Below are 24,161 nucleotides of genomic sequence, written 5' to 3' on the forward strand. Positions count from 1 at the left end.
ACATTTACATTAATAGTCCTATTAACTTCTCAAAATTTAATCATAATCTAAATAATATATTAAAATCTAGAGTAGTTATCATAATAATAGGGTATATATATATATATTAAATTTTTATTAAAAATTATATTACCAGTCATAAACAAAAGTTTTTTATTTTACATTATTTTTTGAATAAAGTAGCATACTATTCTGCTAACACTACTTTTATGAGTATAGAATTAAGTTTATGAATACTCCAAACAATCTATAATAAAATGCATGCATTAAATATAAACATAAGGAAAATGGAATATTAAAAGTCTCAATGAGATATTTTATTATTATAATATATTAATTGTTAGAATAATATATTATAGGTGTAATGAATACAATAAATTACAAAAAGTACATAATTCAAAATTAAAACTTAATTATTCCATGAAAAAAGAATCTACAAGAAAAAAGAAACATGATATATTAAAATTAAGCTAAGAGTTCTTAGAAAATTATAAATTATATTTTTACGTTAACATAGTTATAAATAAAATATTAAATAAGTTTACATTATTTATTATATAAACAAATTTTTATTATGCAATATTTCATTATCAAAAAATAAAATTGACTTATATTTTATAGAAAAATATATACAAAAAAGAAAAAGATATTTTATGAAAAATAAATATTCGCTAACATTTTTGAGAATATGATCAAATTTATATACTAACTTTGTTGTATAATATAAAACTTAATACTTTTTGTAATTTATTTAGTAATAATAATTTTATGCTTCTTTCTTTACGAAATGTTATATAATAGATCTTTTTTTATATACAGGATTTTGTTGAACTCTTTAAAATATGTATGAATGCATTGATTAAAGCGTTCAAAGTATACTGAAGAAGTATCATGTATAATATTATAATATTTACATAAAATGTAATGGAATTAAAATATAACGTGTCAATTTTTACAACTCTATTTAATAATTCAAAAATAATTATTTTAATTGCAATAATTATATATTTTTTTCTCTTTTTATAAATTTATTAATTCTTCTCTATTATGAACATACTGAAATAAACGAACAATGATTTTTTTTTTTCTTAATTTTTTTTGATTAGTAATAGTATTTTTTTCAGTACTATAAATTAATAAGAATTGTCCCCTACATTACATATTAATAGAGTAAAATTAATAGGATATAAAATAAATTTCTTCTTATAAGAGTTTTTTGTATTATATGATAATAATAACTATTAATATTTCATCTTAAATATACATTTTTAATCGTATGTTTTTGTATAAAATAGTATATTATAAATATTTTATAAATTTATTCTATCATTCTTTTATATATTTTAAATATATATTCCGTTGTATTCTTTTATTTGTAATATTATATAGCTATAAATATTTTAGGAATTGTTGGATTGTAGGAAACATTTTTGTACTTGATTTATATTTGTCTTCAATCTTTTAGTTATATTAAGATTTTTTAAATATATGTTTTTTTTTATCTTTTTAAAGGAAATAAAAAATACAGAATTTATGAGTTTTTAAACTTTTTATTAAACACGAATAAATACTCTGTCAATTTATATACAAATCTTAATACTGTAAAAAACTTATACATAAATATAACGCTTATTTTATAGTTCCTTTGAAAATATACATATCATGGGTTTTTTTGCTAAACACAAATTTTATAAATATATAATAATTTATAAAAGAAGGCGTTTTCTTTTTTGAAGAGACACTAACGCATATTTTATATAATAACAAAATTTTCTAATAGTTATATATCCTTTATAATTTATTTTTACTGACATAATAATAGGTATTAGCTATAAAAAGAAACTCTGACAAAAACATCTATAAAATCAGAATCATTCCTTGGTAAAAATTAAAAGTTCTTAGCTAGATTATGATCATATATTAATATGAATTTTTTAAGTTTTAATCTTTCTTTTATATAAATGAACATAATTTAAGGTTTCTAAATAATTTTTATTCGATTTAATCTAAAATATAATTCTTATTCGTATTATTTTTATCCTTTTCTTTTTTTTGAAAAAAATTATTAAAAAAATAAATTACCTCACATTACTATTAAATAATTAGTTTACACATTAAAATTTTTTATATTTTATGTTTTATTTCTATATTTTTTATATAATAAACATACGTAGAAAAACTACTAAATAAATTTTATCATTATTTTGCAATTAAAAGTTTTAATATAAGACATTTCTTTATAAATTCAATTTATTACCTTTGAAATAATATAAATAAATTACTAATAATCTTATAAAAAATTTCTTTTATAGTTTGAAGGATTTAAAGTATAGTTAACATTTTTATTAGTTAATATATATTAGAATTAAGGAAGTATAAAATGAAAGAGTATTTTGTATACCAAGTTTTCATTAAAATCCTCTCATTTACCTTTTTAATTTGGATATATCTCTGTAAAAATAATGTAGTATTATAATAATATTTTAGATTTTTATTATTTTTTTTTTCTGATGTCTTATTTATAAATATTATATTTTCTCAATATTTAAGTATATTTCGTTGTACATAATAAATATTTACATTTATTTTTTAGGATAACAATGGTAAATCTTTTTGTGAAAATTACAATATAGATATCTTTATAACTTTATGATTTCGTCAATTAATACCAAAAGATTCATTGGATATAAATTCTACTGAATATGTATCAGATAACGGGTCGAAAACAAAATTACTAGATGAATAAGAAGATATAAGTAAAATTGACTATCCTCTGTCAAAAATAGAAGAATTGGAAGAAAATTTATTAAATACGAAGAAAGGGAATAAAAGACTTTAAAAAAAAAGTTCCCTTTAGTTAAAAGAATAGAAAAAATTTGTGAAAAATAGATATTTAATAAATTATATTCCATGAATAAAATTACGAATAGCACAAGAAACAATAAAAGAAATAAATTTAGAATATGCAAAAAGTAGTTGAAGCATTTACTCCTCTAGTTTTAGTTTTATTCATAGAAATATTTGTAGTTTTAATAATATTTACTGTCTTCTTGGGGAGTACAATTCTGGGAAAAAGATTCACTTTCTTTAACAGAACTAATTTCAAAATTACGAGAAGCAAAACCAAAAGCTTTAAGTGATTTATCATTAGATACTTTACCATCTACAGCTTTGCCAGAAATAATAGTATATTCATTATTTTTATTTTTTGTGGCCTTCATAATTGTATTAATAATTATTTATACTTTAATAAAAATTTTAAAATATAAAATAATAAAGACAAACAATTCAAAATATTATTTTAATTAGTTAATTCCTTTGTTAAGAATGATGTTTTATATGTAATATGAAAATATATATTATTTTTAAAATATTAGGTGCATAAGAAATATACATACATTTACTTAATTCATAAAATATTATCTAACATATACATATATATTTTGTAATAAAATATAAAAATGTGCATTATAAATCCATGGTGAATTTAAATGTATTATTATTTATATTTGTACAAGTAAAAGTTTGGATATCATATGATATATTGAAACGATATATGTATATATCTCTTCAAATGCATTTGTACATAAAATATATAATTATTCTATAAAATTCATACAAATATGTGATACTAGCATTAAATTGTCAAATTTATTTGAAAATTCATACAGTTTAGTGTAAAAAGTCTCCTTTTATTGTTTTCATTTGGTTTGCTTATTTTAAGGCCCGAATGAATATTTCGTGAATTAGTTTAAAATTTGTACGATTTGTTTTAATTTAATTGTAAATGTCTTTTTTTATATATAATAAAATGGAATAAGAGTAATTATTTAATTTAAAGAAAGGTAAATTTAATTATTACATATTATAAACGGTACTATGTAATGTGTAGTACTCGAATAGAACAAATATGTTTTTAATATATATTTAAAATTTTGAATGATTTGTATATAAAATTATAAATATATAATAATATATTTACTATGAGAATGAGTACTTTAGAGTTTATTAATAATATAAACGATTATAAATACTTTTATCTAAACCTGCGTTATGTACATTTAATATATTAATAACATAATATATGCCTTTTAATTAATTTTATAGGAATTACATAAATATGTATCATAAAGTAATGTTATATGTATGTACTTTATATTATTTTTACTTTTTAGTTAATATTAAACATTACAAAATGGTATCAAGTTATGTAATTTTATGGATATTATATATATATATATGAAATAAATATATTATTTTATATAAGTTTTTATCATTCAAAATAATATAAATAAAAATACTTGTTTCTAGCGAAACATTTATATTATACATACTTCATTTATAAGAAAAAATAAAATAGATTCTTGAAGTTCCTCTATATATTCGTTTCCAATGAGACAAAATGCATAACTTAATAGAAAGTTTATTTTAACGTTTTGCTTTATATGATATTTTCTTGATATCTTTTATTTGTTTATATATTGAAATTTATAAAACTAAAAGCATATATTTTAGCAAATATATATAATATTTAATTTTATTTAAACAATAAATTTTTATACAAGTTTTTTAAATGTATTTTAGAATATTTTTGGATTCCAGTGTGTAATGTATTTACAGTTAGTAACAACTTGATTTACATTTCAAATGATTTATCCGTTATTTTAGTAACTTACTTAAGTATATATGGACATAAATTTTTTAAAGAAGAGAAATTTAATGAATAATTTAAATTATATTGTGGTATTATTAACTAAAAATAATTACTATAGCTAAGATGAAATTTGTGTTAATGAAAATGAATATATAAAGTAATTTTATTTTTATTATATTTTGTGATATAGGAATGGCAATAATGAATATATAATTTATCTATTCATTAAAGTATTTTTGCGTATATTAATAATAATTTAAGCAATACAATATTATTTATGGCAGTAATTATTATGTGTGCATTAGTATCTAATATTAAGAGAATTAAAATTGTTCTGTTATTATTTTTAGAATTCGATGTAAATAACTAATAAACATAATGCACTTATTTTTAATAACATCAGTGCATTAAAATGATTCATGTAAATTATATATTAATTTAATCAAATTTTAATTTAGGATAAAATTATAATTTATATATTTAAAAAAATATAATACTTTAAAAAATAAAAAAATGAATGATTGATTATTTTCCTATTAATCATAGTTCAATAACATATTCGTTAATTGCATTAAAAATATATTTAAATAGCTTATACTTTTTTTGAACGATTTTAAGTAATATTTAGTATTTTTATATTTATAGCACGTTCACTTATTTGTAACAATAAAAAAATATTAAATGAAATGAAATACTCTTATTTTCATTATAAATTTTTTGGACAGAGGTTTTAATAAAGTAGTAAACAATTAATTCTATAAAACAAAAAATATATTATTTTGCATAGTTATATTTATACTCATAAAGGGTTTTAAAAACAGAAAAGTTATGCTAAGTGCACTCTTTTAGGAAAAATATTATAGGATAAATTTCTCATAGTATTAGTTTATAAGGAATGTGTATTGAATTTATTTATTAGTAAAAAAAAAATAAAAATAATGTAAATTAAAAAAAAAAGAATATAATTATTATCTGTAACTCATAAAAGAACATATTTATACTTATTATAAACTAATAATATTTTTTTTAAACTAATCTTTGAAATAATAATTATATGGAAATATTTAACAATAGAAACAAAAAACGAAATATAAGAAAAGCATTTTTTATGATTAAAACATAAAATAGCTCACTAAGTAAATGCAACTACATTGATTTAACTTTTATATATTAACTTCAAAACATATATATACAAATGTACTGAGCAAAAATTAACAGAAATAGTATATGGATATTTTTGTACTTAAGTTATTGATAAAGAATAAACTCTTCCTTAAAATTATACTTTATTATTTTAAATATTTGTACAACGCACAGTACGAAAATATATATTTACATATATATTAATACTACATGAATTAATTTTAATTAAAAAATATAAAATAATAATGTGTTATGCATATATTTTTAAATTTTATATTCGTTTATTTTTATTATTATGTGTAAAATTAGATATGATATAAGCTATGTTATAGTAAACTAAATATTAATGAGTTTATTTTTTAAATACGTAATATAATTTACTACGAATCATAATAGTTTGAAGGATTGCTTTATTAAATCTATGTAATTTTTAAAGTTGGGTGTGTTGTGACCTGCTTTTATTACTTCGAATTTTAAATATTTAAAAATAATATATGTCAACATAAGTAAGCACATAATTAAGCATGATACAAAACCGTAGACAAGATTTTCATCTCCTATTTTAAATATAATTCCACCTAATAAAACAAAAATAGGTGGAATATAAAACAAACCTACATTATTAAGTACGACCTTAAAAATTTCTCTTTTTTTAGCTTTTTCATTTTTATTCAAATAATTATCTATAGAAGCTAGCGACTTGAATATTTTAGATTCCAGGCATCCATCAAGTTTTTTAAAAATATTGACCTTATCTTGATTACATAAATTTTGATCATGTATATTTTCGAATTCCTTTTTTTGTAGTGTTTCAGTCTTTTCATTATTTTGTTTTCCTCTTCTAAATCACCATATACAAGATTCTCTTTTTTGATATCAAATTCTGATAATAATAATTGTATATATATGAAATTCAATGTATCGTTTTATTGAAATTTTACTTTAAGTGTTTTAATGTAGGTACTCTAAAAAAAAAAATAAATAACGTAAATTTTTATTTTATTTGTATAAACATATATTATCATAGAAAAAAATACTATTTTTAATATAAAACTTAAAATAAAATAATAATCTAAGAATAGAATACGAAAAAAACAAAAATATTACAAATAATTATTGTTTACATTATTATTATAAAAATGGCACACCCATATTAAGATCGCAGTAAAAATTTTTATGTATGAGAAAAACTTTATTTTTTCTTCCATTGTATTAGTTTTTTTTATGATGTATTGAACTACATAAGGAAAATTATAATTATGTTTTTATATTATTGATTATAAAATGTAAATTTATATGATTTAATATAATTTGTTTTTAAGATTTTGTTTTTTATTTATTTTCTTTTATTTTTTAAATTATTCATTAATTTATATCAATTAAATTAGTTTTAATTTATAAGGAACAAAAATTAAACATTAAAAACTATTTATATCTTATTATTTATTCTTATGAAAACGTAGTCCACTATAATAATTTAATTGAATTGATTGATAAATATAAAAAATATATATAATAAAAATAAGTTTATTTTCTTGTTTAATACTAATTCAATTTTTTTTTTTTTTTTATTAAAAGAAACTAAAGTTAAATAAAATAAAAATTCGTACAAAAGGAAGAATTTGATATTTTTGGTACTTTAAAAAAAGGAAAGTATGAAATCTTTATATATAACTAATCTTATTAAAATAATGTTGTATAAAAAGTAGTGATTATATTTTGTTAACAGTTTTAATTTTAGAGAATTGCATTTTAATAACTGATGATATCGTTTAAATAAATAAAATTAGTTATTTCAAAAAAGATATAAGAAGATAATACTATTATATAAATAGTTTTTTTAATATAGTAATTATGAGATAATTAGTTGTCTAAGGTGCGCAATATGATTTTGTAAGTTATAAGACTTTTATAAACATTTATTTTTATAATATACTAATCCTGTATAATTTCTATAAAATTCTATAAAAACTAGAGATTTATTTTTTATATAAAAATTTAAGAATGAAATAAACGTGTTTATTTACTTTAACGTATATATTTTTTATAGCAATATAAAAATAGTAAGTGTTCATAAATTCATGTTGTTTTTTTTTTTTTTTGGCTTACTTTTTGTAAAAATAAATACGTACATATATTTTTATAAAATATTAATCAATAATAATAGAAATAGTAAAAAACTGGTATAAATTATATTAGAATATATAAAATTATTGCATACAAATGTAGTTATTCTAAGAGTATTCTTAATATTTTACAAGTAAATATAATATACAAAGATACATTGTTAAAATATATGAAGGGGAATCTAATAAAAAAAAAAACTTCAGAAGACTTTGTTCTATTCTTTTTTTAGGAATTTAAAAAAGATGAAACCTTATAATTCTTTATGTTCTTTATTTTTATATATTATCAGAAAATGTATATTAATATGATAAATTAAGAAAAAAATATATAAATGAGTTATTATATGAAAATTTACTTAATAGAAATTATATTTTATATCAAAATAATTAAAATATTTGTTCAAATAATCTGAGAAAATGTTAACTTTAAAAATATTATATATGAAAGAAATATTATTCGTATGATATGATTTTAATATAATTTTTCATTACATAGACTTTTAAAATATTTTATTTCAAAAAATGTAATAGCAAAAAAAAAAAAAAAATGAAAGAAATATAAATTTATATTTAAAAAACTGATTATGTATAATAAAAAAAAAAGAGCTAATACTATTTTAATTATATTCTTTAACTATATATATATTATATTCTTATCTAAAGCATGTTAATTTAGTATTTTTTAGTTGTTCCCTTTCACTTTACTTTATTTAACATTATTTAATGAAATTATTCATTTATAAATTACACTAAAACATTTTAACAATAAACTATATATAAATTTTTACGTAAAAAAATCATTAAAAACAAGAGTATACTAGAGATAATTTATTGAATTTATTCACAAAATTTATTTTTAAAATAGTAGCATTTCAACATATTCATATTTTTAATTCAATAAGAATATAACTGCATAAGGTTAATAATAAAATGTACTGACGTAATGTAAATTAAATTTTTAAATTGTATACAATAATATTTTTATTTTTATCAAGTAATAAAATAATTATAAAAAGAAATATCATAGTTTTATGAAATTTAAAAATATTCTTTGATATTTTATTTATACCCTATTCGTCGTATTGAGATATATTAATTAAAAAAAATTATAGAATTTCAAATTAAAATTTTCTGGAATAAAAATAAATTTTATGGTACCATCCTTATTGTAAATGCAAATTGGATAATTTTTCCTTTTTTATTTATTATATATGTGTTAAAATAATTTTATTTTTTTAAAATAATTAACTCAGTGATATTTGTTAAATGTGAAGAACTACCTTGGGAAGACATATTTTTAAGTAAGTAATTAGTTATAATTTTTTTTGTAATATTTGAGGAATTTTATTTAATTTTTTTATTTTTAGTTAATGTATATTTTGTTTTTTTAAATAAATATATGACTAAAATTATTATATGATACTGCTATATATATATTATATTTATTTAAAACAAGTACATATTTAATAAGAATTAAAATTAATTATGGGAGATTTTTTAATATAATTATAAATATATTATTTTCTTATTTATTTAGAATATAATATTTATTGTTAATATAGATGATATTTTGAATAAGTATATTATTGATATAATATAAATTGTTAGATTGTTACATATACAAAGATTAATAGAGGACGAAAACAAAAATATACGTAAAATTAATTCTATTTAAGAAAAACTAGTTTAAATAAAAAATTATGATTTTTTTTGTTTTTTATTTAGTATGTATAAATGCATAACAAAAAAGTATGATTTATTTAATAAATAAGGCACTTACATTTTAAAATTTATAGTAGCTGCTATATCATACTAGAGTTCAAAAGGAGCAGTATATTGTAATACGGAACTTAACCTTAAAGAATAATATTTCTTCGAAATAAATAAAAATTTTTATTTGATAATAAATTAGTTTTAATATCACATATATTCTTTTAGTTAAACATATAAATATAGGGCAATATTACGTTATACAAGAAATTTCTATTTAAACGTAATTTTACAGAAAAATATATAAACCATATTTATTTAGGCTATCTTAAAATAAATGTATGTTGCTTTTGTTATATTTTAAGTACTATTAATAATTTTATTAGATTACATAAACCTGTTCTAAGTGTAATTTATTTAATAAAATTTTTTATAGTTCTAGCACTGAATTTTCATAGTTTTATTTCATAGTTTATCACGCATCGATAATTTTTATTATAATAGAATAATAGCTTTTATTTGTGTATTAATTCTTCATTGTTATGTAATATATTTTTATCAGATATTAGACAACACAGTGAAAATTTTTACCTCTATATCTATTGATAATATTTTATATTTATTGAATCTTCCTTCCATATATATTATATGGATAGACTTATTATAATAAATAATATATAACCCAACTATATTAATGTTGAGTAATAATAGTTATATTGATTTTTTCTCTTAATATTAATGTATTTTTATATTTTCTCATTTTCTTATTCATAATATGTGAATTTTGGAAAAATAACTATTCTTTAATTTTTTATTGTTTTCTTTTTATTTGCTAAAACTTATCTAATCTTGTATTTATATATGAACTCTTTTTTTTTTTTTTATTTTATCTTTCACTGGTTTACCATTATATTTGTAATATTTTTAATAAAATTATTCATTCTAAGCTTTTTTTTTTTTGGATTTTTCTAAGATATACATAAACTAACTTGTTTTTAAATTAACTTTTTATACATATAAATGTATCTATTATTAAGCATTGATATGTTATAATATTGTGTGGTATGATATTTTACATAATACCTTGTGTCTCCGGAATATGTCTAATCATTTGCGTAGCCATTTATTGGCATTTAATTATTTTGTTCTTCCGAATATTTCAATATATTTTTATTTTTTCTTATGGAGAACATCATTATTATACAAATAGTATACAACAGATTTAATAAAAAATTATATATAATTAAATACAACTGTATTGCAACAGCAATATCTTGTCATAATATAAAGTAGGTTTGAAAAGGAACATCCAAAATTTTAAATTGGATGAATTATGCTTTCATATAAAAGAAAAAATATAGAAAGTCTATGAAATAAATATCAATATAATTATTACGAATAAAGAAATACAACAATATGCAGAAGCAAGAGACTATTATTCTTCCCATGTTCATCCAAGCTAGAATGAAAATTTTTAGGGAAATTGAGCTTCTAAAGTATAGAGCATAGTTATGCAAGTCATAGATAAATTTTTATATACGGTGAATTTTTAAACTTAATGATTTTTACGAATAAAACATTCATTTTTATAATTCCGAAATTTCGAGAAAAACTTTAATACGTCTATATACAATACATTTATTTAAATGACTATCATATGATAAATCATATTTATCAGCATAGAATCTCAGTGTATATATTAATTGAATTATGGAAAATTTTTAGAAATAATAAAACAAGTAAATTATATGGAAAATATAAAAAAGAAAAGATTTTAAAAGAATTTTTTTTCAGAAGAGTAAAAACATGGATTTCTTTATGTAAATAGTACATTAAACCAAATAATTAATACATTACATTTAACAAAAATTAAACAAATGTATATATAATTTTTTTTAGATATTTTTATATATAGTTAGAATATATATGAAAATAATATTTTGAGAATTGCAAAATATGTATTATTTTATATTTATTTTGTTTTATTTACGTATTAATTATTAATATTAATATTTATTTTATATCGACATAACATATTTTGAAAAGCGTATAAACTTTATTGAATTTTATGTGTAAGAAACAAATTTACTTATGATATATTTGCTTAATAAGGAAAAATTTAGGTATTTTAAGAGAAAATTAAGCAATTTGTATATGCTTACTTTATTTCGAGAAAACATTAATAGTTTATGGAAATAAATATTTTTTTTTTTTAAATATTTTAAGACAGTAAATGTTTATAAAAATGAAATGGTTTATAAATAAATATTTAGTAGGATATTATTTTATAGTACATTTATTTTTTATAATTTATTTTTTAAATTATATATTATATGGATTAATAAATTAAGTGGTTTAATGTGTACATTATATAGAAATATTTAGAGTAATCCTGTCATATATCCAAATAAGCGTAATATACAAGGGAAAATTAACAGGAGATTTAATAAATTTCAAGATAACAATTTAAATATTTTATAAATGTGAAAATACAATAGTGTTGATATTTGTAAATTTATGTTTTCAAAAAAAATAGTACTTAAAATTTAAATATTTCTTTACTTTTTTTAATTTTTTTATTATATATATGGAAGAATAATATTTTTTTAAGAAAACAATAATAATGAATTTTTTTATATTTGATTTTATAATAATTTTATGCGAACATAATATATTTATGTTTATCAATGACATGTTTACAATACACAACAAATAGAAGTATTGAAAGTTGATATATTTTTTCTGTTAAACGTACTTATAATAAAATACTACTTAATCATATATATATGATTATTGCTCATGTTGCACTTTAAAACAAGTTTTTGATATCATTTATATGTAAAGGAGTAAATAAAAAACATCATATTAATTCGTTAATATTATCAGAAAAAAAAAAACAAATTTATTGAATTACATATTTTAGTAAATAGTACTGTTATATTGTACGTTATGTGAATATTATACTATAATATATTTTCCTTATGTAAATTTTTTTTTTTTAAATTAATCATTTCTAAGGTAATATTTATTTATTAATTTTACTTTGAATTTCTTAATGTTTTGTTGTTTTTTTCTCGTTAGGTGTTTGCTTCTTTTTTTTTTTTTTTAATTTTATTAATATTACTTTGATAGTATATATTTTTTATTAAAAAATAATAAATTAATTATGCATAAGGATTTTTAAAATGATCTTTTAGAAATAATAACATAAATTATACTTTTTAATTTATTATTTCAAATATTATTATTCAAATATAATATATTTGTTTTTTTGTTGGCGTAAAAAATATTTTTTTATTATACGATATGTTATAACATAAAAATTTGAATTTTTTAAATATATAATAAATTATGGAGAAAGAATATTTTATAATTAATGTAATATAAAAAGTTTCAATATTACTTTTTTCATTGTTTATTATTAATACTATTATACTGTTATAATTGTTGATATTTTTTAATAATAATAACCATTGTTTCTAAAAAATGTTTACAAAATTTGGAATATTAATAATCAAACATTATTCAATTTAGTAATAATTTTCCTAAATATGTCAAAAAAAGTATTCTCTATAATCTATATTTAGAATAAATTCCATATTTAGTAATGTAAAAAAAAAAAAAATTTTCTTTTTTTTTTGAATGACTAATGGAAAAATTATCTAATTACAGTTACATATTAAAAAATAAAATTATATATTTTCAATATTTATTAATAAAATAATGTTTATTCAATTAAAGATAGTTTTTTATATGTAGTTTTAAGATAGTAATTATACTATAATATTTTTAATGTTATTTTTCTTTGTAGATATTATAAAATGCTTCAAATTTATATCATCAAATTCTTACGTAACAATAATAAAATCATATTTAAATAAATAGAGAATTCTTTATCATTAGGAGTATATGATATTAATGTTAAAATTTTAATTAATGAATATATACAATATTGAAATTATACGATGGAACAAAAGGTTATGTTATTTTTTTTTTTTAAAATTCTTATGTTTACCTTTTTAGTTTGGATATGTCTTATTATCCATGATGTGGTATGATAATATCATTTTAGGATATTGATATTATTCATATATACTGTTTTATTTTTGTTAATGCTCTATTTTTAGCTGGATACTTTTCATTATTTTAAGTAGGAAATATTTACTTTTTTTTTCAGAGTGTCTTTAACAAATCCGTGTATGAGAACTACAAATTTGATAGAAAATTATATGAAAAATCTTGTCGATTGCTTGCAAAAAATAAACAGAAAAAATGTACATATATTAAGTGGATAAAGGAGGAAATACCGAATAAAATAGAGTGCAAAAAAAAAAATTTATATAATAATAAAAAAGAAGCCATAAATAAAAATAAACAGTCCAAAGAATATTCATTAAAAAATGCAGGGTTCCATGAACAATATAGAATAGATAAAAATGTTGTACGTACAGGTGGAAATTTATGTTTCAAAAAAAGTAATTTCGATAAGATATATTATAAAAATAAAGTTAGGGATACTGCAAATGCTGATTTTAAATATTTAAGAAAATGTATGAAAAAAAAAGTACTTGATATTTGTACTTTATCTGGCTTCTATATACTACTTGGAATATTACTGCTTGTTTTAGGAAAATGTAAATATATAAGAAATATAATAGTACTTAAAAAGTTAAATTTATTAACAGTATTATTAGTGATATTCATGTTTGTAGTTATTCTAAGTATGTTTTATTTTTACAGAAAATTTCAAAAATATGAGAAGTTAACATGTGTAAAAAGTGACATATATAATACGGCATATCCTTCTTTACGTTAAGTAGTCCTTTATAAAAATTAATATATATAATTTCCCGTTTGATATATATAAATAATATGCACAAATTTTATTTGCTTATATTTAAAAATATCTCTTCTCTCTACTAATCTTTTTGATCTGCAATAAAAAAAGTAAACGCTACTATTTTTTTGGTTAATTTGAATGTTACAAATCTTTTTTCGTTGTATTTTAAACTATTTTTTATCTTTAATAAAATGTTGTGGTTTTCATATACATTTCTACATATAACTATATTTTTATGCAAAATATTTTATGTGCTTTAAAATTAATATAGAAAATCAAAATTTAAACTATTTTATTGACGTGATGTATTTATTTAAATTTTTTACTGCAAAAAAAATTATTAATAATTGTTTATCTTGTACAACTCTAACATGATTGTTTGATCATATAATTAGAAAAATGTATTATTTGTTATAAATTAAAAGTAAATGGGTATTTAGAATAATATCAAAAATTAAGAAGAATGAATGCAGTTGTATAGATATATATTTTATTTTGTTTAAACATAAAGAACTAATTAATTATGGGTTACACAAATTTATTATCTTATATTTAAATTGACATATTATAAATATACATTAGATAAGCTAAAAATAAATTTTAAGTAAGGAAAACAATGAGAATAAATTATATAACATGAATATTTTAAAATAATACATATAGTCATAACTTTTTATTTTTTTTCTTTGATGTCTTTATATTATTATAAAATAGATTATTAAATTAGCATTTAAAATATTACCGAAGTTATAAAATTGTATAAATTATTTTTACAATATTAAATAGCAGTATATAAAAGATAACAACTTTTTCGATGTTTTTAAAAATATTATTTTTACATGTACTCTTATTGATTATAAATTTATTAAATTTTACACATTATTTTATTTTTCAGTATAAAGTTAATATTAGTTTGTATTATAAAATAGAATATAGAATGTTACTTTTTTTTCTTTTTTTTAGCTGTTTTTGAATGAGTCCCATTACTAAAATATATATATAAGAAAGGAATAGAATCTTAGTAAATAAAATAGCTTGTTTTATTTATATTTTTTCTACGTGTTATGTATATCTAATGAATAATACATTTTATGATGGTATAATTAACTTAACTTTTTTGTTTTTGGTGAATACTATATTGGATAAGTATATGAAAATTTGTATGACCTTTGAATTTGTTAAGCATTTTTTACCTTAGAAGCGTAATGATTTAAAATAAATGTCAATAAATAGTTATATTTGAATGAAAAATATGTTATTGTAAGAAAACAAAAGATCTAATAAGAAATTTCACTCACTTTGATAGTTAATTAAAATACATAATATTGTGATTGTATATCTTAGTAGACATGTGCTTAAATATATCATACATCAAAGATAATAGTAAATTTATAGTAAATATAATTGTAAAACCCTTAATTAATAAATCAATATGATAATAATATCTTCGCTGAAAAAATATATATTAAAGAATCATTTATTTTTAAACAAAATGAAAAAAAAGAAAGAGTCATATACCCCATGATTATATAAAATTAATGGCATCATTAATTAGTAGAAACATAAACGATTATTATAACAGCCTTAATTAAATAAAATAGATATTATAAATGATATTATATTTAAAATACACCAAAATTATTAAGGAGTTGATCCAACTATATATATTGATTAATAAATATAAATATATGCAGTGAATTATTACGAAGATATATATATAATAATACTATTAACATATGATATTCCTATTTAAACAAAACAAATTATATGTTTTACAAAAAAATGAATACTATTTATGGATGATATGTTGACTTACCTGAATATGTATAATGAATAAATTAATATTAATATAGATAATTTAATAAATATACCATTTCAAAAATAATTTAACAAAAAAGGAATACTCTTAAAAACGTCATACTAAATTTCCTACATGAGTATTTTCAAAATATTATTTAAATAGAAGGTTATAAATTTATCAAATTTATATCATAAAGTAATCTTCATAATATTTAGTATTAACTATTAAGTTGTGGTGTTAAATTATTTATATAATTGAGAATATATAATTTTTAACAAACTAAGAAGAATTCGAAGGTTCAGAACAGAAGAACATATTCCTAAAAACGTTTATAACTATATGTGTAAATGTATGTAATATATTTTTAAATATATATGCTTATGAAGTCGTGAAATATATGAATAAATGTTTTATTTTTGGGAATTTTACCCAAGCAAAATATTAAATAGAGCATATATAAATTAATGAATTTTTTTATATTTTTGCTTTTAATTATTTTTTGGAAGTATAATATGATTAAAAGAATTAGTAAGAATCTATTATTTATACACTTATAATATATTTAATATATAATATTTTTATAATTATCTATTTCTTGTAATTGCAATGGACACCAAGAAATAAAAATATTGAAATACAAATATTTCTGAATTTTTAAGCAAATGCACCCAAAAAAAAATATATTTTTTTTTATTTATAATAGTTGAATAAAGGTTATAATTTAATTTATTAATTTTGGTATTATTTATAAATTAACAAAAAAAAAAAAATATCAAGTTCTAATATTATTCATAATTTTCAAGAAAAAAATTAATATATCAAAAATATTGCTAAATATTATTGTGTAATATATTATATATTAAATTTCTGTAGATTTTAACTATTTTATTTATATTGTAAATTATTTTTTTATATTATAGTTTAGTGGACTATTATTTAAAATTGTCATAATTACTGAAAATCCATTTTTCCTTATCATGTTTTTATATATATTTTTTTAATTTTAGTGCTTCCATAGATTTTACAAATGTATATTATTTAAAGAAAAAAAAACGAAAAAAATATATAATATAAATAACTGAATTCTAAGTTCCCATGAATACTTCTTTAATGATAATAAAAAAAAATATTTTTTTAAATTCTATAAAAATTATAACATTATACTTTTATAAATTTGATACGAAATTCTAAAACCACTAAATTGTATTGTACTTTTTAAAATACAAATATTTCGTATGTGAATTGTATCTTAAAATCATACTTTTGGAAAAATAACTCATGGACATTTAGCATACATAAAGGAATGTATCACATGTTATTTTATTATTTATACAAAACAAAATATTTGTATTTTTTTTTTTTTTTTTTTGTGTCTTCGCCTCTATTATATGATATACAATAATTTATATTTTTTTAATTATAAAATAATGTTTAAAAAAAATAAAATGTACAAATAAACAATATTATTAAATGTATATTCATATAAAATTAAGAGGCTCTATTCCTTATGTATGGTGATTTATTTATTCTTAACTCATAATTGTTTTATTTTAACTATAAAGAAAAATATCTAGAAAATCATGAATTCATTATATTTTTTTTTTCTTTGAGATGTATTCATAAAAGAAATTCAGCATTGCTCTGTTTGTATCTTAACATATACATACATTTTTAACATTTAATAATAAAATTAGTTCTACAAAAAATTATTTTAATTAATGTTTTATTTTTTAATAAATAAATTCATTGAAATATTAACTAAAATATGTTCAGCATTATTTTTTTTTCTGTACCTTGTATTTTTATTTTATTTGTGAAATTTATTTATTTTTAAAAAAACAAAACAGTACAGCAAGAGAAATATATGTATACTTTTGTTAGAACTTTGTGTATATAGACTAAGTTATTTATATACTTGAAGATATTATAACATTAAATAATTCCAAAGTTAAATGAAAAATGAAATCATTTATTTTAGTTAAAACTCACAGATTTATTCATTTAATTTGGAGGTCTTATTTCAGTAATGTGGCATAATTATTATATAGCAGAATTTTTTTTTACTTTTTGCTGCTTCATATTGTATATACTTACAACAGAAAATTTTCTTTAAGTACAGATAAATATAAACCATTAAAAAAAATAAAAATTTTTAACTTTGTTTGTAGTATGAATCGGGTAAAAATTTAGGTATAATAATATGTGAACAGATAACACTATATTCAAGAAATTATAGATTATTATTAGAACTTGAGAATGGAAAAATAAATGCAAAATTAACTTATAATTTATTTAGAAAAGAGTATAATAAGTTAGAAAATGAAGAGAATAATTTTGAAATAAAATATTGCTGTGATAATGATGAATAGGAATACAATGTAAAAGGTAAAAATAAAAATAGTTCAGTAATTGGTGAAAAAAAATTAGTTAAGAAATGCACACCAGTTTTAAGTAAACCTTTTACATAAATAGATAATTTCTTTGAAAAAATATTATCTAAGACATTTAGAACTGTATACATATATAGGAAATCTACAGATCTTTCTCAGAAAAAATGTTTAAAACATTCAGCATTTAGGAGTACCACTTTAATCTTTGTTCTTCCAGGAATATTTTTTTTTACAGTATTTTTATTACTTCTGTTAGTATTTCGTCCATTAAATGTATTAATATTTGATAAAAATGAAAATAATTTTTATATTTTTATTATTAGATATAATATCCAAGCATTTTTATAATTGTTATTTATATTGAGTATCTCCATGTTAATTTATGTACTAATAAAATTTATAAAATATGTAATAAAAGTTAGAGATGAAAATGATAAGTAGTTATAATGAATACGTTGCTTTCAGAAACTTTTTTTCATGTCGATACTGAAGATATACTTTTCTTTTAATGATATTATATACTAACCTTTTTTTTTTTTGTTATATATATATATATATAAATTTATAGTACAAACTAGATAATGTACATTTTTACATAAATATAAAACAATAGAATATATAAATGATAAATATTTATAAAAGTTCAAGTGCTTCCACATTATTTCTGAGATAATTTAATTCTTTTATTTTGTATATATAAACATGTAATAAAAAAAAAAATACATTATATTTTTATGTTCTCTAGAGTGATATGTATTTTTTAATATATTAAAAATTACTATAATTTTTTCTTCTTTTGAATTAGTTATTTTTATAAGTGTTATTTTATTAAATATATTACTATAAGTTCAATTTTTTATAATCAAAATAATGTATTTAATATATAATATTTTTATAGTTATGGCAATTTACTATGAACAACAGATGAAAATGAATAAAAATATTTGTTTGTTAATTGTTCTTCTTTTATATATATATTTAATAAAATAAGTATTTTGTTTAGCTTGAGTTAGTTGAATAAATGCTTTAATTTAATATATGAATTCGTGGACTATTTATTTATTGAACTATAAGTAATTGATGCATAGATTACTCTATGAAAAAATTCAAAGGAAAAATGATTAATTCTAAGATCTCGAAAAATTTTATTATATATTTTGATTTGTATAGTATCCTTTAACAATGCATAAGGATATTATGTTTTCTTTACTTTATTTAATGAAAAATTACTTTATATTGGAATTTTTTTTTATGTTCTAATAGCTAAAAATATTTTTATCATTATATTTACTTTTAGATTTTTCGTTTCTTTTATTATGTTTAATATTAGTATTTCTATATAACTTATAAATTTGTAATTTGTTAACAAGAAATAAAAATTTATATGTATAAGTGAATTCTTAAATATAGTATATTCTTTTTTAGTAATAATATAAATATATATTTTTTAAAATTATATAAAAATTAAAATGTAATATTTAGTGTAATATGTTGCAATTATATAAAACTGATAATTTGGTATTTACTTTTTAAAATACAAAATTTTGTACGTTATTTAGATCCTTTAATGAAATTTATACAATGAAATTCTATGAATGTTCTAAAAATTCAAGTATATATTTGATGCAACTTTATAATTTTTACAATAAAAATAATTAATTTTTTTTTTTTTTTTTCTAGCTTATTAAAGCAATCATGTTCTATATAATAATTTACATTTTTTTAAGAACTGAACAAATCTATTTTTATTAATAAGAATTACAGACGTACTTTAATTGATATATTTCTAATATATACTGATTTATCCATATTTATCACAGATTTTTTATATTTTAAAAATAAGAAAAACATTTTAAGAATAAGGGAGCCTTTTTTTTTTTATATCCTAAAGATTATTAATAGAATACATTCAGATATGTTCTTCTAGACAAAAAAGAATTATTTATACGCATATTTGTAGATTTATTAAAAAGATTAGTTGTACAAATGCTACTTTAATTGAAGTTTTTTTATAAATTAATTCATTCGAAATATTTAGTAAAGCATTTATAACATTGTATTTTCTCTTATATTGTCCATGTTTGTGTTTTAGTTAAAAAATATAAAACTATTTAAAAAAAAGTTATATAATAAAAATAACAAATGAAGAAAGGGTATTTGCATCATTATTTATCGAATATAGAGCCTATTTTTTTTATATGAATATATGTATTATAACATTAAATAATGCAAAAAAGAAGGGGAATACTTAAATATTTCATTTTATTTAAAACTATAATATATCATTTTTAATTTCATTTATATATGTATTAATAATTTGGTATATCTATTACATCTCAGATAATTAGCTTTATATTGTTAATATATCATATTATGTATGTATATATATATATATATATAATTAAGAGAAAATTTTCTTTAGGTGTAAATAAATATATCACTATATATAGAATACGAATATTTCTTTCTCTCTACAGTGTAATTTTAATAAATATTTATACCCTAGAAACAGTGAAAATATCTCATTAAATTCAAAAAATTATAGAATATTATCAGAAGTTGATAATAAAACAATAAGTTTTTGATTCAAATATAAATTATATGCTAGCGAAAATGATGATTTAGAAATAAGGAATACTTTGATGAATCAAATTAAGATGGAAAAAGTGTATTATAAAAAAATATAATTCAAAATTTGCAGCCGGAGCATTGGTTAAGAAATGTATATTTGTTATATGTAAATCATATACAGAAATAGATAATTTTTTTGAAATATTATTATATAGGGTATTTTGTGCTATATTTAAACATAGAAAATGTTCAGATCCTGAGAAGAAAGGAAGTTTAAAATACACTGTATTTACAAAGACAGTTTTGATATTCGCTCTACCAGTAATACTTTTTTTATTAGGATATCCAATGTATATATTAGATCAATTTTTCCCAAGTACTTAACAATATCTTATACAATATGAGAATATAGACAGTTTGTTATATTATATATGTCAAAATGGAAAGTTCATTTCATTAGCATTGGCTATTTTAAGTGTATCATTGGTTATATATACAATGGTAAAATTCTTGGAATATGTAATTAAATTAAGAAAAAATGAATTTAAAGCTTCGTTAAAATGAATACAATGCTTCAAGAAAAAATGCTTTTCATTTAACTATTGAAGATATGCTTTATGATTAAGAATATTATATGCTTAAAAAAGTCTATTCTTTTACTCCTAAAACTATTATGATTCAATCTAGATAATATAAAAATATATATTTATAGACAGGAGTAAGAAACAAAAAATATATTTATATAATAAATATTTATGTTAATTTTTTTGTTTTTATATTTTTGTTCATCTTATAATTTGTTTCTGTAAGGTAATTTAATACTCCGATTTATCATACATATACAAATACATAAATATATTATTCTTCATAAAAATGTGAAACTAAATTTCTCAATATTCACAATATAATGTTTTTTATATAAAAAATTATATTTGTAGAAGTTATATGTAAATATTTATTATAATGAAGGCATATTTAATTTAACATATAAAATTTCAGATGCTCCAATTTCACTTATGTAATGAGGCAAGTTACATTTTTAACGGTCATGAATTTTATGATTTTTTTTATTGCTCTATGTGATTATTTGATGAAGTTTTACATTCTATTTATTATGTTTTACTTTTAATTTAAATGTATAACGTAGTTTTTCATTTAATAAAACTAAAAGCATTTTTTTTTGTTCAACCCCATTTCATAATTAAATTGAAACTAAACAAATAAACTTTATTAGAGGTATTATTATAAGAAATGTATATTAAAAATCTTTTTTTATATAAGCACATATTTATTAGTTCTTCAGTTTTTTTGGATATTGTATGTATGAAATTACAAATATATTTTATTATATAATTACTTTTAAGAATTAACTACGAATAGTGCATTACAAACTTCAAAATTCGTGAAACTTTATAATTAAGTAAAGACATTAAAACTCATTCATCATTTTATTAACTTAGGTAATTGTTGTATATAAAACTTCTTTATAAATATTACTTAGATATATATGAGAAAAGAAAATTATAGATATCTGTTTTTGAACATATATTGTGAATATAATATTGAATTAATGCTAGTTTGTTATTAGATCGTATTAAATAACAAATACACATATTTTTATGTATAAAGAAATAACTATCTTAATAAAAATAAATAATATATTATTAATGATATTTATTTAACTATTAAATAAAATGAAAATATGTTTTTATTATAAATCCATTTTTTTTGTATCATAATTATATATAGATTATTATTTATATATTTGTGTTACTTGATATTTTTGCTATGTACATTCGATTGCCTTTTCAGTAGGAAGATTTTATGTGCAAAAAGTTGTAGAATTTATATTAATAACCAAATATGTTCTTGAAATATGTAATCCACCTATTTATAATAATATAATATTAATTGAAAGAAAATCCATCTTATACATATATATGCTAGTTCGTATAAAGGTTATTGTCCATTTATTAGTGTTGTAAGGGATAATATACATTCATTATATTATTAATCAATTGTTCCAAATTTTATAATAAAACAAAAATATAATACATAGTTTTTTGTTGATTTTATAAGTTTACTACTCTATTAAATGAAAATTTTTTAAAAGTATTATTCTATAAATTTAATCTGAACCCTAAATTAAAACTAATATTTTATTTATTAATCATTCTTATATAAAACTGAAATAATATTTCTTATCTTATGAAAAATATAAAAAATTTCATTTTTATGCAAAAATATACTTGGACTTAAATATCTTCAGATAAATTTTTGGAAACGTGGGCACAAAAATATTGAATAACATTGTTAATAAATATTTTAATGTTTTTTAATTTTGATTTTCTTAGTTAATATTAAAAATATGTTTTATAAAATTATATTCATTTATGCAAATTGTAAATATATGTATTTAAAAGTTTGGATATATGTTAATATTATTTGGTAAAAAATGTTCAAAATTTATTTTAACAATTATTATTTATAGTAGGTATATACGTACGAAATTATTAATTTATTTATTATAATGTTTTACCAATAAATGAAACAATAGTAACATATATTATTACTATTTTTAAGTAATTACTGATTTTTCTCTACTTTAAATAAGTTACTTAAAAATATATAATTAAATATATTCATATCAAAAAAGGATATCATGCTTATTCATATTAGAAATGATGAACGTGTTATGGAAATTTTATTACCTTGATGTTGGTACATTTTAGACAAGAATAAATATATATTTTTACTATATTAATATTTCTTATAAAAATTCATATTTAATTAAAAAATAGAGATTTAATAAAAGATTTTAAACGTATTTCATTTAAAAATAATAGTGAAAATTAAAATTATAAATTATAATTTTTTAAAATTTATATACGAAAATAAATTATAATAATTTATGTACCTTTTAAAT

At 17.4% G+C, this 24,161-nt stretch overlaps 1 protein-coding gene and 3 pseudogenes across 1 annotated transcript, besides 3 other annotated features; 3 read left to right on the forward strand and 1 right to left on the reverse strand.

Annotated features, from left to right (window-relative positions):
• Positions 1 to 6,184: 6,184 nt before the first annotated feature.
• Positions 6,185 to 7,005, reverse strand: PmUG01_07049350 (annotated as a pseudogene).
• Positions 6,185 to 7,005: a sequence feature (fam-l protein, pseudogene).
• A 6,608-nt stretch (positions 7,006 to 13,613) lies between these two features.
• Positions 13,614 to 14,449, forward strand: PmUG01_07049400 (Plasmodium exported protein, unknown function; the record flags this gene model as incomplete). The annotated part of the gene is made up of 2 exons (XM_029004249.1): positions 13,614 to 13,685; positions 13,811 to 14,449. The coding sequence occupies 2 exons, from the start codon at positions 13,614 to 13,616 to the stop codon at positions 14,447 to 14,449; spliced, it is 711 nt and encodes a 236-aa protein (XP_028860956.1).
• Positions 14,450 to 18,233: 3,784 nt separating this feature from the next.
• Positions 18,234 to 19,081, forward strand: PmUG01_07049500 (annotated as a pseudogene).
• Positions 18,234 to 19,081: a sequence feature (Plasmodium exported protein, unknown function, pseudogene).
• Positions 19,082 to 21,141: 2,060 nt separating this feature from the next.
• Positions 21,142 to 21,799, forward strand: PmUG01_07049600 (annotated as a pseudogene).
• Positions 21,142 to 21,799: a sequence feature (Plasmodium exported protein, unknown function, pseudogene).
• Positions 21,800 to 24,161: the final 2,362 nt, after the last annotated feature.

The sequence above is a fragment of the Plasmodium malariae genome, assembly GCF_900090045.1.
Source record: "Plasmodium malariae genome assembly, chromosome: 7".
NCBI lineage: Eukaryota > Apicomplexa > Aconoidasida > Haemosporida > Plasmodiidae > Plasmodium > Plasmodium malariae.